The 19,019-nt window shown below is 39.3% G+C and overlaps 1 protein-coding gene across 1 annotated transcript in view; it reads right to left on the bottom strand.

The window, feature by feature from the left end:
- Nucleotides 1-19,019, bottom strand: part of DCP1B (decapping mRNA 1B) — a 58,947-nt gene that overhangs the window by 3,472 nt on the left and 36,456 nt on the right. The window contains exons 4-7 of the mRNA XM_060658892.3: nt 14,740-14,806; nt 12,454-12,589; nt 4,196-4,324; nt 1,818-2,696 (exon numbers count right to left, since the gene is read on the bottom strand). Of these exons, the coding sequence (XP_060514875.3) occupies nt 1,818-2,696; nt 4,196-4,324; nt 12,454-12,589; nt 14,740-14,806 (1,211 nt within the window). The remainder of the gene's footprint in view (nt 1-1,817; nt 2,697-4,195; nt 4,325-12,453; nt 12,590-14,739; nt 14,807-19,019) is intronic.

Below are 19,019 nucleotides of genomic sequence, written 5' to 3'. Positions count from 1 at the left end.
TCCAAGACAGTATGTCTACCTCACTTGGCTAAACACCTAAAACCAAGTTTTCCAACAGCTTTTCCAGTTATGCAAGTGACATTTTATCCCTGTCTGACGGACTCCTACAGCTAGCTCTCATTTGTTTCTAAGGCAGGTGAGAAAAAATGCCCCAAAAGAACTCACGAGAAGAGGGCATAAAGGCTGATAGTCTAGAAGCTGCTGTGATTTTTATACTCCCTCAGTATCTTTTTGGGCAGAAAGAAGCCTGGAGGAAGGCAGGTTGTTTGTTTTCTTTAACTGTCCCTATCTGCCATCGCGAGGAGAGGAGCTAGAACAGATGCCACCCACAGTGCGGGTCCCGGCACCCTTAAGGAGAATGCAGTGCAGGCTGACGGATGCACACTGTCGTGATCAGCTCTCCACGCACGTGGGCACTGAAGAGAAATGAGAATTGTGCCCACTGAAGTTGATGTCAAACTATTAACCCCAACTTTTCTAGCGTCCCATCTAAACCACCAAGAGAAGCAGGTATCAAAGAAAGGGACACTATTGCACTGAAATGAGGAGGGGGGTGGGTAACAATCGTTTCTTTGAGATTGTCATAAATAATCAACAACACTTTGACTCATGTATACAAAGACTTATGCTATGTGACTGTGATCTTTGTTTTCAAAAAGGTGAAGGACTTTTGAGGAACCGTTGTAAGCTACGGTCCTGTAAGGAGGACAAAAAGACCAATGCTGACATCTGTTAATGAACAGAGAGAATGTCCTAACTTTTTTATTTTTTTTAATTTTCTTTTTTAAAGTTTATTTATTTTTGAGAGAAGGAGACAGAGCATGAGTGGGGGAGAGGCAGAGAGAGAGAGGGAGACACAGAATCTGAAGCAGGCTGTAGGCTCTGAGCTGTCAGCACAGAGCCCGATGTGGGGCTTGAACTCACAAACTGTGAGATCATGACTTGAGCCGAAAGTCAGATGCCTAACTGACTGAGCCACCCAGGAACGCCAAGAAATGTCGTAACTTTTAAACCCAATGCCTTTTCACTGAATTTGTACCAATCCAAATGGGAAAAAAAAAAATCAGAGGTCTCCAGATGTTACTCATAGGTGATGAAACAGCTGTGGTTTTCTCACCACTCCAAGTTACTGATAAACTTAGAACTGCCTTCCTCAAAGGACAGAGTATTTCTGAAAGTATTTCCTCCTGTCTGGCACTTTGTGTGTGTGTGTGTGTGTGTGTGTGTAGTTAGATGGCATACTCACTCCTCTCTCAATCTTCATTAAGCTATACCAGCGACAGAAATAAAACCAGCCTGCACCTCTGAGGTGGTGAGTCTGCATGCCTTGTCACTTGTCACACACCTGCAGGTATGTACCCACAGGAAGCACGGTGCCCGGCACGTAGTAAGTGCTCAAAGGTATTTAGTGAATACATGGATAAACAGTAATGATTTTAAAATAATCAGAAAAGGTCGAATGTTTGGCATCTCACAGTATTTCAGAGCAGACAGTAAGTATCCATGGTCCAAGATTAGGGGGTTCTCGGCACATCCGTGTTGTTTCCCGTGTTCACGTGCTTGTGTCAGGCCTTATGACACTGTGAAGATTTAACTGTACAAATAAAGTATCTCTAAAAGGCGGGAAGCCCCCAGATGGCTAAGCAAAGAAAGGATGCTCTCTCCAGGCAGAAAGTTATGGTGATAATCAGATGCACAGATATGGCGCTCGGCGCCCTGCTCTGCACAGAAATGTCCCTAGAGCACAGAGGCTGATGTCAAGCTTCACTGCAGTGCAGCAATACCGCCCCCACGCCCCCACCCCTGTAGACACGCACCTGAAAAAGAGGAGTCTGCTTTTCTGTGCTGGGTGTCTTGTCTATCCAGGACTCCAAGGTCTTCCCTGTCCTAGAGCTCTGGGTTACCACGGGGAACTTTGCTGCCAAAGCCGGCCGGTTAGATGCGTGCAACTGCTGCTCCTGCTGTACAATCTGAAGCTTTTTCAGTAACTCTTGAGGGGAGATCACTCCAGAGCTGCTCATCTGATTGCCAGAGAGGGGGAGTGTCGGTCTCGGGTGTGTTGACTGCTCTTTTCCGTGAGCCTGATGTCCTGGTGTCTGAGGTGGAAGGGAGCCATTGAAATACCCCACCTGTGCCTGCACCAGTCCCCTTACTGGAGCGCCAGGGGTGGCAGCGGGGAGAGTGCTGCTGAGGTTTGGGGCAGCTGAGCCAGCAGGTGCTGGTATACTAGGCTCATACTTGTTCGCTGACCTTGGGGTGCTCCGAAGCTTCTCCAACAGGTTCTGAGTTCTGGAAGCACTCTGTACATGACAGGAAGTCCCAATGCTATGGGGAGACCCTGGCTGGACAGGTCCCAGAAAAACCTCCCCAGCAGAACAGGTATTGCCATTTTTACAGGGCCGGTTTTCAGGCAGCTCTGACAATGGATGGAGGTCTGTACTCCTGACCATGAGTTTCTGAATGGCTGGACAGAGCTGTTTCTCGAGGGGGGGTGAGTGTCTTCTGGGTTCCTCATAGGAGAGAGAGCGTACAACCCCCTGCCTGACCGGAAGTTTCTCCTGCTGCTGCTGCTGCTGCTGCTGCTGCTGCTGGTGGCGGATGGTCTGTGGGGACCCCACAGTTTCTTGACATGTAGATTTGTCCTGCTTCCCAAAGAGAGCTGTCAAGGACAAGTGTTGTGGTTCAGGGTCTAAGGTCTGGAAAAAATAAAAATGTCTGAAAATGGTTCTATAGACAATTTGGTTATATAGGGGGGCTATGAAACATAACTAACCTCACTGATGATTTATTCTATTTACACAGGATCAATTAGAAGGGATGAAAAAACTATAATTATAGTAAATTTTACAAATTTAAGACCTCCTTTTAAGGTCAAAAATTTTCAGTATTCTTCTCTACCACCCCTGAGGTAATGGTCATATTCTAGCATCTGTTGATAAAATAGGTCCTTGATGGGCTTGGGGTTCACAGACAGGGGACCAGTATGGTACAAACATATACTAAAAGGGAAATAATCTCTTCAACAGGAAGTCCGCCTAACCCTGCAGAGTACAAGAAGATGCTGAGAATGCACAGGAATGTGAGGATTTTTGTAGAATTATAAATTTAGGACTGGAAAGAAATCTAAGTCATCTAATCTAACTTGACCCTTTCAACTATATACCAGTAGCTTTAAAACAATCATCATGTGCATACATACTATGTGCCCTGGCCCGATCAGTCACAAAGCTACCTCCTTCCTGCTCTGTATCACCTCCTGCTCCTTCTGCTGCTTCCTGTGTTGTTGGACTAAGAAAACATGAGCTTCATTCTAAAGTCAACCTATTCCAGTTTCTCTATTAAAAAAAATTTCCATGGAAGGCAAACAAAAATAAAAGAAAGCTAAAACATAATTAGAAAAGACTTATTTTTAAAAAAAATCAACATGAGCCTTTCATTTAGACAGTCTTTATGTCTTTTGGCTCTATATTCATTTTCAAAATTGATTTAAATGAATTCCTTAAAAACAAACAAAAAAAAAAATACCAAACCTTTAATGAGGAATAACCATAGGAAACAGAAATAGCCACGTCACATTTGTAATCAATAATGGGACTTCCAGATTAGCAATTTTGTTAATGCTGCACTATTCTGAAAAATATATGTACAAAATATGCCATCATATTTATATATTTAGATGCAAATGCCATGACAAATCATCAGGTCTACAGGGGAATTGTATGCCCCTCCTCAGAACAGGAATCCATTTCTGTACACTCAGTGCCCAGCGCCACACCCAGTATGGTGGAAGTGCTCAGAAATGTTTAACTGACTTGTTGCCTTGGTGTCCTTCCCTCAGTAGCCTTGGGAAGCCAACCACCTACCTCAGAAGAACACAGGCCTGCCAGGTAGTATTCCTGTCAGCTCTGACAATGTTACGAGTTTGCTGTTTTTTAAAAAATATATTATCTAAGGAGTTCAAGTCCACAAGAGATGAGCACAGATTATGGTAAATGCCAAAATTAAAATTTCAACCTGCTTCTAGGAAGAATACATTAATAGTAATTTTTTAAAAATCTTGAATTTGAAATCTCTTTCTTGGGTTTACCTTGAAGCACCCTTGAATAGTACCAGGCTCTCCCTTGACTATACTCTGGGTCAAAGTTCTTTAAGAATTCTAGAGAGACATGGCAAATGAAAAGCACAGGACTTGTACCTGGCTGGGCCGAGGTATGCGCTGTTGCTGGTTTTCACTAGGCTTCACTGGAATTGGTTTGATGAGATTGGGGTTGTCATAGATAGCAGATGAACTGGTTATCTGTTTTGGCTCAGAACAGGTTTTACACTGAAATGGAAAAAAGAACCTTATTTTTGGTGAAAAAGAAGCTTTAATCTTTTTAAAAGTACATAACTTGTTGCTCTTTATTTTATCTAATTGGTAGCTATTTTTTGATAAATTTTTGTGCAAAAAGGAAAATTACTTTATCTCCTCTGATATGAACTATATTTGAGTATAAGTCAAATTCAAATTTAATTTTTCTTTGTTGTACAATTTCAATGCCCTAAAAATATTACCAACAGTGTCAGTCTGCAAGACCCAGAGACTCTGAGATACCTAGATGCTTGAAAGGCTATGGATATGCTTAAGAAGCAATAGTTTAAAGATACAGAGTCTAGGAGCACCTGGGTATCTCAGTTGGTTGAGCATCCGGCTCTTGATTTCAGCTCAGGTCATGATCTCACCATTGTAAGACTGAGCCCCAAGTCACGTTTTGCACTGAGTATGGAGCCTGCTTAAGATTCCCCTCCCTCCCCCCCCCGCCCCTCCCCCGCTCATGCAAGTATGTGGACACACTCACTTGCTCTCTGTCAAAAGAAATGGAGAGAGTATCACTTACTTAACCATATGCTTATTGTTGTTTGTTTACATTATTTCACACTTTTCAACATGGTATAATAAAGATTTTTACTTGTGGAAAAAAAAGAAATGGAGAGTCTAATGCTTTTCAATGAAAACAGTGATAGAAACAATGATTTATTATTTTTAAATTTTTTAATGTTTATTTATTTTTGAGTGAGAGAGAGAGAGAGAGAAAGAGATAGAGTGTGAGCCAGAGAGGGGCAGAGACAGAGGGAGACACAGAATCCCAAGCAGGCTACAGGCTCTGCACTGGGAGCACAGAGCCCTATGCGGGGCTTGAACCCACAAACTGTGAGATCATGACCTGAGCTGAAGTCAGACGCTTAACTGACTGAGTCATCCAGGTGCCCCAGAAACAATTCTTTAAATGCCATGTCTGGATAACTGTATGGTTTATTCACCCACTAGCAGTTGACTTAAAACTGGGGAGTTGCATTATCAAAGTAACTAAACTTTTCGGTCTACAAACCAAAAAGTAAAGCTGATTCAAACCATTGACTTAAAAACTGCTAACATCATCTTTATTTAATAAATGACGTTTTACATAAACAGAATAATTCAAATCTGAGTGTTCTGAGCCACTCACTACAAATTAGAATTTCACAGAGAAAGAGACAAGAGACAAGACTCATCATTTCAAATACTGAATCATTATCATACATTAATCTAACCAACCATGCAATTGCTAACACAGTAGGATTTATAACACCAAGAATACAGCAATGATGTCAGTATCTACCTTGTTGAAACACCAAATATAACTGAATATAAAACCATACCTTCTATTCTATATTCTCCATAGCATTGCTAGTTTCAACTGTCAAGGCCTCAGGCCAGAAAATATCTCACACTGTCCCTGACATGGAATGAGCTATAAAGACACTCTTATTCCTCAAGAATCTAAGGTGTTTTACAGTTATTGGGTTGTATTTTCTAATTCAAGGATGTAAGAGTATGGGGTCAATTACCACCATGTTCATTTGTGTTTGTAAAATTAATTGTACATAGGACTTATTTTCTTCCAAGAATCCTATCAATAATTTGGGTATTTGGCACTAGATTGATTGGGAGGTGAAATCCCTTTGAGTCAAAAAATGTTATTTCTAATTCTTAGGTGAATGCTGGTGGCTGCATGGACCAACTGGCCTGGCTTTCCAAGGCAATAACCAACACAAGACAAGAATACAGCCTGAGATAGAGTCACTTACAAAATGTTAGCATGGAAGCCTAGAACTTCTGCTTGCTATGTAAAAGAAAGAGGACACTCAGATTACTTTCAATGAATGACTGTGTCTGTACTTTTTCATCCTCTCTGTTCAGGGACCTTGAATTCAAACAAAGAAAAACAGATTTTCCCCCCACCTTTGCTATACACATATCTGCATGGGCCGAGAAGCTGCTGTTTCTTGCTATGCATAAGCCCCAGATAGCCCTTCTAAGTAAAACTGCTATAAGCTGTCTTCTGTGTCACTATCTATCCATCACTGAAGCCTTGCTTTCATGTAAAAATTGTTCTTTATCAAATTGCTCAGAATTAAACATCATCTGCCTCAATAGTTTGTAGCTCATTTTCCAGCTGTTTAATTTTCTATGCTTCTCTCGACCCAAATAACTCTATGATACTTGGAAAAAAACACAGAGCTGGAAAAAGTGCATAATGGATTCTCCATAGAGATCCTGAGGCACTTCTTTAAAGCCTTAAAAACTATGTCACATGATCTCATTTTCTCACACAGAAACACACAAACATATGTACCCATGCCAAGAGAAAAGCCTGGAAGAAAATATACTGAAAGCGTTAAAAGTAGACATCTTGGGGTTATAGGATTATGGATATTTTTTATTTCCCTTTTCTACTTTTTTGACTTTCCTCATTGAACATCAAACGACACTTAGTAATTTCTTTAATTTTATAAATAAATCACAGTATATTAAAAGAGACTTATTAATTCTTGCCTTAAACCACAAAACACAACATAGTCCATTTCTGCACACTCAGAACTTAACTATGCAGCCAAGGATCCTTTCTGGCCCTGGTTCTTTTTCTTACTGAGCGTTGGTGGTTTTACTGTATTGCTCATTTGCATATCAGCTAGAAGTCTAATAGGAGGTAAAAAGAGATGAAGCTCAAATTAACATCATGCTACTTTACAGCAGATTCACAGAAAGTTGTTGCTTAGGGGAAAAAACATAAAATATTGGCCAAAATAAGGTTTTTAAATTATTTTATTAACTTCATGTAAGTAATTGCATCTGATGTCAGTAGGCTTCACTTTACCAATATCATGTACCTCTAGCTCAAAAGTTTTCCTCCTCTTAATTTTTGGGATTTTCAAGAATTGAGTAATTTTAAAGTTGGGCAGCATCCCAGAAATCACTGAGTTGAATCCCTACCCAGAGAAGTGAGATTCTTTTCTAGTATCCTGGTATGTCATCATGTGGTTTCTTCCTGAATACTCCTGGTGATGGGAGAGGCACTTCCTCACATGAGAAGTCCGAGGGAAATCTTGTTTTCTTTCTCTTTTGCCTCTTTCTGTGTTCCCCCTTTCCTGTACCTCACAGCCATTTTACTCATGATCTCCACATGTTCTGAAATGTCTGTGTGTGGGAGAGGAGGTAACACAAACACAGGCAAATATAAAGCAGGTTTACACAATGCAACGGAAGTTCACAGAGGAGCATATACATCAGGTTGTGTAGATCAGAAATAACAGGATGGACAAAGACCATTTGAAATGGGCCATGAAGGGCTAATCATACGTTGGCAGGTAAAGAAGGAGAGGGGACAGCATGGGAAGAAGGCATGAAGACACTTGCAGGAAGTGACACTGTTACTCTGTTTGGTAGGAGTTTCAAATATTTGTGGGGGGTGGTGGAGTAGAAGGTAGTGAGATTAGAAGAATAAACTGGGGCTATGTTATGTAATCCTTGGAGAGTCCAAAGGTTCATATACTAGGCAACGAGAAACCAGGAAGAATTTAGACCAGAGAAGTAATGTGATGATTCAGGTGCTCCTGGGTTACATCACTGGCTGTTAATGACAGAAGGAATAATTTCTTCTGCTTACCACACAGTTGGAGCAATTAACATTATGCATATAACATGTATTTGGGTTTAGAGAAAAGCAAGTCTATACGCTGATTAAACATCTGCACCTCACGTCAACACTATAACAACCAATATGGGGGCATAATGATGAATAGAACACTGTTTTGACCTCAACAAGTTTATTATTTTTATTTTTTATTTTTTTAATGTTTTTTTCAATTTATTCTTGAGAGAGAGAGAGAGAGAGAGAGCAAGCATGAGTGGGGGAGGGGTAGAGCAAGAGAGGGACACAGAATCCGAAGCAGGCTCCAGGCTCTGAGCTGTCAACACAGAGACCAACGTGGGGCTCGAACTCACAATCCGTGAGATCATGACCTGAGCCGAAGTCGGATGCTCAACCGACTGAGCCACCCAGGCACCCGTGACCTCAACAAGTTTATAGTGGTAGAAGTTGACTTAAAGGTAACAAATGAGGAAGAACAAAATAAGTTCTAAATAGTAACAGACTGCTGAGTTCAGTAGAAAGAATAATTAATTTGAATGAAGAGATCTGGGAAAATTCCATGTAAAAGTGGAATTTTAACTGGGCTTTGAAGGATATGTAGATTCTGAAGGGCAAACAAAGTGAGGGGAAACACTGCAAGTTGTAGGTACGGTATAAAGTGATAGCCTACATGACATCTCCAAAACCACGTGTGAGTGTTTCTGTGTGTGTGTTCTGTGTCCTTTGATGAGACAGTCAGGTGCAGCTATAAGAGGAGACACTGGAGAGGCTCAGGAAACAAAATTACACTCAAAGGTCCTAGAAACAGGAGGCACAGGACGCCCCGCAGGGCCACATGGGGCAGCCTCAGGGTGGGCAGGGAGCAGAAAGTGGGAGCAAAGGGAAAGCCAAGACTAGAGCCTCTGCTGGGGTTTCTGCACTTTAGGACTGGCTAGTTTGGATAACTGCAGTATGTTCTACACTACAGGGTGGTCCCTAGTAGCCTAACCTGGTTCTGAAATGATTAAGGCAGAGGAATATTACCTCCTGGGGTGCTGGGGCCAGATCCAGGAGGGATGGCTCTAGACTGGTTAGTGTGCATGTCAAAGGCATCCTCTGACTGGGCCCTTTGCTAGTTCTAAGAATGGGCTAGCCCAAGGAGGAGGATTCTGTCCCCAACCAGAAGACTTTTAAGATGTCAAAACATCATAAAAGAAAAATAACACAATATATGTGTTTGCGTATGTGAATGTGTGTATGTGTGTGTATGCATATGTGTGTGTGTATTGAGAGGAGGGAGGGAGAAGAAAGAAAATAATTTTTGTTCAATATATGCATTCATTATTTATTGGCCATCGTTAAGCTGTCCTCACAGAACCTAAGTTCCCAGAGGGCAAAAATGTCACCTTTTAAGATTAATCTTTGGTGTGCCTAACATAGTGCAATTAGTAAAGTATAATGAGTTGACAGTTGCCAAGTCATTAGGATATCTTTCAATGGCTGTTAAAGAATTAAGCAAAACACAAAACTAATACAGAAATAGTTGTTACTGACTGAATCTGGCATTTTAAAGCATCCTCTGTCCAGGCCCTCCAATCGAAGGATAATGAAACTGTGGTTAATTCAGATTCATATTCATTTGTATTCATTCCCTCAACAATCATTTATTTAGCACCTATGTGCTGGGAGCTCTGAAGGTTCTGAAGATAAATGAAGGATGTTCTTAGTACTCAAGTAGCTCACAGTCCAACAATCAAGAGAAGGTCAACCATCAAGTCAAAGGCATGCTAAAGAAATTCAGTCCGTTGTCCTTTACTATGTACCCTCCCCTCAGGATTTTTCTGAGCTTCCTTGTTGTGTCATTGAAGTTGTTTTCTACCTGCCCTTTCCCCCTCTTCCCTTTCATTTTCTGTAAACTATAAAGTTTAAGAAAGCTCAAGACTTAGATTCAGGATCTAATGACATGTAAGAACATTTCGAAGTGGTGCTACATGTTTCTGTTTCACATTATATCACATTAGGAGGCATGTGATGTCTGGTTATCTGACTTTTTTTTTTTTTTTCAACGTTTTTATTTTTATTTTTGGGACAGAGAGAGACAGAGCATGAACGGGGGAGGGACAGAGAGAGAGGGAGACACAGAATCGGAAACAGGCTCCAGGCTCTGAGCCATCAGCCCAGAGCCTGACGCGGGGCTCGAACTCACGGACCGTGAGATCGTGACCTGGCTGAAGTCGGACGCTTAACCGACTGCGCCACCCAGGTGCCCCTGGTTATCTGACTTTTAAAGGCACTGATCAGTGGATTCAGATGGTGGCAGATTGATCCTTCCATGGTCAAGTTTCCATCAAACTTTCTCATAATATTAACATTACTAATGACAATTGCTTGAATCACTTATTTTACTATGGTGATTTTAAGTTCTATCACTTCATCTACATTTAATAGCTGGAATTCTTGGTTGAGAACTTTCCCTCCTAAACCAGGATTATGAGGTTACTCTGAAAATTGGTCCCTGCTGGGCAGGCAGGGTAAATGCTTAATTCCTTCCCATAAACTACCAATTATCAGAGGAACGACTTGGTGTCCTAATACCTCCAAGAATAGCCAACAATTATTTTTTGTTTTGTTTTATATTTTTAGTCTGCTTGCTCTCTCATCACCACGAACTCACAGATTATATATATGCAATGTGTTTCAATCCATTGTAGTCATTCTTATTGATGTTAGAATTTGATGTTTTGGTTAGCGGTCCCTTCACGTTGACTTCTGTGCCCCTTTCACATAACCCTATTGTTTGATTTTCCTATCCCAGACATGGGATATAGGAATTGGGAATTTCTTCAAAGAGCGCTGATACCTTTTAGGAGGGAACAGTATTTAGAAACAAAAATCTTGGGGCCAAGGGTGCTTATTGCTACTGGGTTGTCACTTATCTCTAGGTCTCTTCAGGGTAGAAGTTAGTAACTACATATTTAAGAAACCAAATATGAACTAATTCTCACACTTCTACTTAAAATTTAACATTATATGACTTTAACTTAATATTTTTCTCTCATACGACAGGTTTTGTTCTGAGCACATAAACATACTCATTTATTATATCCATGACAGCTAAAAAAATTACAATGCCAATATTATTATTAACAATAAAACCACTGAATGAAGTTTACAATTTCTTTGCAGTTCTTTTTGTCCTTCAAATATAATGCTCTAAGGGTCCTTATGTCCTTTAGATATAATGTACTAAGGGTCCAAATATGGGGCTCTGAAGTCACTCTAATTTCTTTTCTAAGTAATTATATCACAATATGATATTCAGTTATGTACATTATTTCAGCTGGTTTCCAAATCCTAGGTTTTAATTATCATTTTTCCCTAATTTTCTTTTTTCCTATGTTTTTAGAGAGTGTCAATCTTTTACTTCTCAATTTTTATAAGAGCAGTGTATAAAATAGGGAAATTAACCCTCTTCCTGTTGCTTAAATATAAATGTTTCTCAGTTTTATATATCTTTCCACTTTTTAAAACCAGGCAAAACATTTATTTTTTGATTTTTATATAGCTGAATGAATTGCTTTTGGGTTTTAAGATATAGTTAGGAAGATTTTCCCTTTCCAGATTACAAAGAAATCCATACAAATTTTTCTCTGGTACTTGAATGGTTTTTTTTACATTTAAATTTCTAATAATTTGGAATTTATCCTGGTATAAGGGACAAATCCAATTTTGTATTTTTCCAAATGGCTACCATTTGTTCCCATTTCATTTATTTAAATATCCACTCAAATAGTTGATTTGAGATTTTCATCTTTATCTTCATCCTAAATGACATCCTAATGGGGGGTCATTTTGGACTTTCTCACCTGTCCCATTGGTCTCTCTGGCTGTTTATGCATCGATACCATCAAGACCATAGTGTTTTATGTGCTTAGGTGTTAATGCCTTAATATTCAGAGTTTGCTGCCCCTTCTCTCCCAATAGTGCCCTTCTTTGTCAGAGTTTCTGCTGCTTTTCTTCCTGTATATTTCTTGATGAACTTTACAATCAACATGTCTGGCTCCAGAAAAGAAGAAAATAAACCAGTCTTTATTTGTTTAGGAATCATCTTAAATTTACAGACTAAACAGAAGTGAAAGCTTTAAGTTTCATCTTCTTATCCAAGATCAGGACATATATTTCCATTTGGTCAAGTCTATTTTTATGCCTTCATACAGGTTTTGCCCTTTCCTTGTTACCTTTATTCCAAAGAATGTTATATTAATAGTTGCTACTGTAAATGGGGTCTTCTAGTAAACCTTCTGATTGGGTACTATTTGTATATATGAAGCCTGATGATTTCTTAGGCTACCTTTTAATCCACTTAAAACAAACAAGTCTTCTTTATCCTGCTGAAAGCAAATAAAGACTTAACTTGTCATACAATTTTGTTTGGTGGAAGGAATAGCGCTAAGCCTTTCCCAACAAGCATATTACCACTGTAGGATTTAAGTATGTTTCACAAGGGAAGACAAAAACTCACCTTGGTGTATTCATCTTTGGCCTTGGTGAGCATTCGCAAGATATCTACTTCCTTGCCCTCTCCTGAATTGAGGATCATCGGGGAGTTTCCTGCTCCAGCTCCCTGATGGGCTTTCAACTGTTCATACTGAGTTAGGCTAGAAAAACAGAGGGGAGAATCCACAGAAGAAAAACGAACTCAACATAAATGGCTTTTAAAACCATCCAATTCTCATCCAGTTGTTTTTGTCTTGCTATAGTCATAGAAGTAAGACTGCTTAGGAACTGAAAGAAGAAAAATAAGAGTGGAGGTCCTGAGTACAGTGAGTACATAAATGAATCCAGAGTAGGGGTGGGCAAACTATGTCCTGCAGGCCAAATCTGGCCCACCACCTACTTTTGTAAAGTTACAAACAGACACACTGCTACTGTATCACTTAGCTGCCTCGCACAGTAACTGCCGAGTTGAGCAGATGTGACAGATAACTATGGCTTTACAAAGCCTAAAATACTTGTTTTTTTGTTTTGTTTTGTTTTTCAGAAAAAGTTTGCTGACTCCTCATTTAGAGCATTTGACAGGACTCATTAATTGCTGAGGAAACCCAATTTAGAGTTCTCAAACACTGAGCAAACGGCATGGCATATCGAGATTTCCACCCCCCCTCCTTGTTTCAATATGCCTTGAAGTCAAAGCAAAATTGATTCCAGCAACTCAAATCCTGTAGTCCTCTGGCAGTTTATGAACTATGAAGATTCCACTCTAGAAGAGGGGCATTACAACAAACAAACAAACAAACAAATGGAGCAATGTAGAGTGTCTTCTGTTTTCCTGAAAACAATACAGAAGGGAGACCAGATTGCTCCTATGTGGTGCTAGGTGACACTGAGAAAAATACTTTTCCTTTTGTGTGCTTTGACTTTCAGCTCAAATTTTTACAACTGCCATGTCATTTATGGTAAAAGAGATCTGAGAATTTACTGGGAGATTTAATTCTAACTGAGGAAGGGCTCGGAATCCACACATATCAGCTGCTTATTGCTAGTCAACAATCAATTTCCTGCCCCAGCTGTTAAGTAATTACTGCAGAATGCTAACAATTTTAACATGGCCTCTTGGCTGAGCCACAGGGTATTTTTTAATCTATATAAAATCCTGCTATTATTATCCATTGCACAGTTTACAATAACATGAATGTGTTAGGAACTAGTTGTTATGGTGGTAAATACCAGTTTGAGCACACTTAATCACCATCTGCAACTTGAGCTGGTTACCTACAATTAGCTATCACAAGCTAGATTTTCAGAAATCTATTTATAAAAAAGTGTTCCCCACATTTCGTTTTGGGGGGTCACTTTTAAGTCATTTCCTTGCCTCAGGATTTAAAATTGGAAAATGGTTCTTTTACAGATGGAGATGCTTTGTCAAATCCATGCGGGCAGCAGCCATACTGTGTGTTTGGCGAAGTCCAGTCACTGGCTGCGATATGGCATGTGTAGGAAATTTAGTTCATTCTGAGGCTTTAAACCATCCCCATAAAGCAGGGAAAGAACTGCCTCCCAGTGAGCAGCGTCGGGGCTCAAGAACCAATCACAGAATAGACAGCATGCTTACCTGGGCCTTCCTTTCAAGGCAGTCAGGGGAGCCAAGAGTGGGAAAGTCAGACAGTGATTTAAATTTCCCAAAATGCAGATGGGACAAACCACAACGTATCAAGAGATTAAAAGAAAAAGAGACTAGCTACAAAAAAAAAAAAGACTGTCTACTGATCACTAAACTAATATTAACCCAGATATTTCCAACAAGATTGAAAATAAAGTCTACGTACTCAACAGCATTTGAGATGTGAGGAAATTCTGACCTCCCATAACCATGGGTATGCAGTTAAAGGAAAGAGTTTAGGGCAGGAAGGAAATGGAAGATCTTAGAGAATGTGTAGTGGCCTTTAAAATGGCTCAGAGTGTTCTTTTTACTGACAGCTATACTAATAGCTTTTCAAAGAAAAAAACTGCTAATTTGCAAATGAGTAAAATATTGAAGAAAACTGCCATCTGGAACAATTCATATCATCGATATTTCACACATGCAAAAAAAAAATGAGGTGAACTGTTCTACCTACTGAGGGATCTTATCTAGTGAAAATGTAAAAATATGTCTGTTTTTCATCTAAGTAGTAGTAAATGTTTTCCTAACCACTGTGGAAAGGATTGCTGTGAGAGAGATATTCTGTTAAGAGTATAGTGCAGTCATACTGGGAAACACAAACAAAATCATCATGTCCTGAAAAATACTTAGCCTTTCAGTACCTACTTTTTCATAAGCTCTGCAATTCTTTGGCATTCTTCCTTATCATAAAACCAAATTCCATAAATGGACACTGCAAAAAACACATCAAACAAATTATGAGCACCTTCAAAACTACAAAAGGGAAAGAAATTCCCTTTCCATCTTGAAGAAAATACACACTTACAAATAAATGAAACCAATCACTGGAGTTTAAGCTTGAAAACCTAGTACTCGAATTTTCTAAGGCCACAGAGAAATCTGTAGTGGTCTTATGCGTACACAGACACATATATATACCCCCAATAAAGTATGTTGCCCTTAACAATATAGTACCTGAACATAATGGGCATCTGGCAAATGCTTCTTAAATGAATGAATACAGGCTGAAGACTAAACTCCTGGCTTTGAAGCATCATTGTTTCTAGACTCCATCTGCACATTTATATATGTATTTCATCTTTAAGTATTCAGAAACCTGATGCACAAATTAGGCCTAGAAACCTCTCTCCTTCTCTCAGGAATATGTTAACTGAAAAACTGGCTTTGTAAGCTGTAAGTTAAGAAAGAGTACAGAAAAAAATAAAATTCAATAACAAATCTCTGCCTTCAGAATGTACAGAAAACTTACAACTGTTGAAAGATGAGATGTGACTATGTCTTACTCATTTAGGAATGAAAGAAAAATGTAGTAAGTTGTAGCTGCTATGGATTCATCTAACAATTTTCAAATAAACTGTATACTTTAGTATGTGCCCATTTACATCATTTTTATAGCAAAGGCTAAACAGTTCCAAAGTACATTTATAAAGATCTAGTTAAGGATTTGGTGGTATTAATCATATAAATGATGCATTAACTACAGATACATTTAAATAATCTTCATTGAAAATAGCAGCAATGTTACGATAGAGCAATGAAAAATAACAAAATATTAAAAAAAAATTTTTTTTTAACGTTTATTTATTTTTGAGACAGAGAGAGACAGAGCATGAACAGGGGAGGGGCCGAGAGAGAGGGAGACACAGAATCTGAAGCGGGTTCCAGGCTCTGAGCTGTCAGCACAGAGCCCGATGCGGGGCTCAAACTCATGGACCGCGAGATCGTGACCTGAGCCGAAGTTGGCCGCTTAACCGACTGAGCCACCCAGGCGCCCCAACAAAATATTTTTTTAAAGGAAAAACTTTAAAAATTTAAACGTTCAAAACATTTAATTATATACATATTATTTGGTCATTAAAACAGCTGATATTTTAACAACTTCTTTTCCCCACCTGTCTGACCAGTGCCTCAGTGTGGGATTTCTGCTTCTTGTCAGTAATGATTCAGATACAAAGCTTCAGGAAATGTCTCTTTAGTGCTATTTTAAACAGATATATTTTTTAAAAGGAACCCTATAAATCTGAATTACTGACTCGCCATAAGGTGGCAATGAGGTTTTAAACTTTTTATATGATTAGTGTGCCAGGAATCTTTATCTTACCTACATGTGAAGAGGAAAAAAAAAAAATGGAAAAACCCTCCAGCATTTTCCTGAACAGGACCATTTTATCCTCCTAGAAATACATACACATATTTCTCTTTAGTACATTGATAATCTTTTGAAAAAAGAACATCTGAATTCTGAAGCTTATGTGCTGAGAGAGCCTCAATACTGAAAAGAAATTCTTTCATCTCAAGATCATTAAATGTGTATCTTAAAGCTTTTCACTCAAGGTTCTTTGCAAATCCATCCACACTAATGTCCTATTCTGATTGCCTACACAGATTCCTATACACTCACCCATTGAGCCTTGTGTCCTTGTAAGCAAAAGTGCATTAGGTCACTGACATTCAACGACAATAAATCTGAATACATTTGTGTGTTGTGGCAGTTTTAATTGTAGTTATAAAACTAGGAGCCTGGTCTATTTTTTGGTTACAGTGAAACCTTTCTTTTCTTGGAGACTGGGTTTCCCAAAACTATCAAAAGAGAAAGGTGGTAGCAGGGGAGAAAAACACAGCACAACTAAGAAACTCCAGGCCCACTGGCAGAGGAAAACGAGCCATTTGTGTCTCATCTGTAGAATGTATTAGTAGAAATGTTTTGAGTGTCATTTTTTTTGTTTGATGTTACACATTTGTGGCATTTGACATAAGGATTAGGTTTTCATAAGAGTTAGATGCCAAGGAAACTGTTGATACAAACAGAAAAGCAGTCTGACAATGTCATTACCATGAGGTAACTGAAATGTAGATTTAGGAAGGAAAAATGCTATGAAAACATCTTTCAGATGCCAAAGCAGAATGAAGGGAAGATCAGGTCTGTAATGACTATTTAAGACATGGTGGAGGTTTCTTTAGGACTTGACCATTTATCTCTAAAACAACGGGACTTCAAAATTAAAATGGGATCATTTTGAAATAGCACTTTTCATCCCAGTTAATACTTAGTTTGAACATAAAATTTAACTAGTCGGTGGAGAAAAAACCAGACCGACTAACAGTCCCGGCTACTGAAGGGTAACACTGAGATAAAATGTAGAACTGGACCTAAGTTTTTTTCTCCTTAAAATAGTTTCGCAACTTGAGTTGCATTCCACCAGGAAAGGGCCAACAGTTACATGAGCGTGCACATTCCAACTGAAGTTTTCTGCCTCTTAGGCCCAAGGTCTCCCAACCCCTGGACAAAACTATCACTCTTCCACACAAGAGGCTATATCAAAGCAGCTCGTGCTGATATATAAAAACCAGAGATCAACATGCCTCAGGGAGGTGATGAGCTGACAGGCTGACAGAAACCATTAACTTCACATTTCAATCCCAGTTTTCTTGTACAGCCACTGGGGGAGAGGCCCATCCATATGTAGGCAGTGAGTACAGCAGGCAAGACAGAAAAAAATAGGTTGAAAAGAACCAAAAAAGAAGGTGTGGTTTCTCGAATTCTAACACTTAAAAAGGAATCACCGGGACCTAAATTTGCGAGGTGATACAGCGGTGTAAACTTGTAGAACAATGAAATGGGAATGACTTCTGGGCTTTAAGAAATTACAAGGAGAAAAGCTCATGAGGAGATTTGTTTTAAAAAACTGACCTATTAGTCCACATCTGGACATCCACCATGCTTCGAGCCTTTGTTCAGCCTGCTGCGCCTGCATACCAGCCGCTTCCCAGGCACCCTTCTGCCGAGTCAGAGGTGAAGTTTAAGGGCACTTTGGTGCATGAAGCTCAACTCAACTGTTTCTACATCCCTCCTGGAGGTAAGTAACCCAAAAGTGGAGTACAGGCTAGAAAGAACACGTTGAAGTTTACTCTAAAATATTCTAATGACATCTAGAATGTGTGATGTAACAACTCATCTTTTTGGCAATCCTCTTCGTATTTAATGCAGGACTTTCAATAGCACAGTTGTGAACTTTTGCTGAAAACTGTACTGTCCTGGTCTATCTTATGCTTTGGAAAATTTCAATTGAAAAAAAACAGTGTTTGAAGCAACAGGCAATGTAATATTGCCTTCACCTATCTATTTAAGCAACGATCTTCCACTTTCTTTTTAATTCTGCATGCAAGATTAAGGAAAGTAAAAATTCCCCCATTAGATTTCATGTCTGAATATGTAGGTACACACAGATGACAAAGAGAGCAAGCTGATTATATCTGATAATGGTATTTTCTTCTTTTTAAATTTCTTCAGCAGAAAAATTGAAAGCTGATAAAAATTTAAGAGGGTAGTTAAGAGGTCATTAGAGGCAATATCAAAGGTCCTTAAATGCACTCTTGGATTCGTATTAGCCTGGAGCATTAGTTCATTCTGGATGTTCTTTGGGGATTTACCTCATCTGGCTTATGTTCCTAAGAAGTATTTCTATATAGGATGTTCTTTTAAGCCATATATCATTTGCCCCATGTTTTACCCTAAATATCTTTCAACTCCAAATCATGAATGGTAGTGTGCAGTCGTCTAATAAGGATTCATGCTAATATTTGTGCAACTTCAAAATATAAGGCATATTGCCATATAGTTAGGAAGTAGATAATTCATAATTACATAGGTAAAGTTTAAATAGGCATGAGAAGGATATCTGATTTGGTAATGCTCTCTTCTCTTTCTCTCCTTAATTTTTTTTTAATGTTAATTTTTGAGAGAGAGAGAGAGAGAGAGCACACAAGCAGGGGAGGGGCAGAGAGAGAGAGGGAGATGCAAAAACTGAAGCAGGCTCCAGGCTCCGAGCTGTCAGCACAGAGCCCAATGCAGGGCTGGAACCCGCAAGTCGTGAAATCATGACTTAAGCTGAAGTTGGACACTTAACCAATTGAGCCACCAAGCG

Source organism: Panthera onca, chromosome B4 (genome assembly GCF_046562875.1).
Source record: "Panthera onca isolate mPanOnc1 chromosome B4, mPanOnc1 haplotype 2, whole genome shotgun sequence".
Taxonomy (NCBI): domain Eukaryota; kingdom Metazoa; phylum Chordata; class Mammalia; order Carnivora; family Felidae; genus Panthera; species Panthera onca.
The sequence above is the reverse complement of the archived record's forward strand: the minus strand, read 5'-3'. Positions and strand labels throughout refer to the sequence as shown.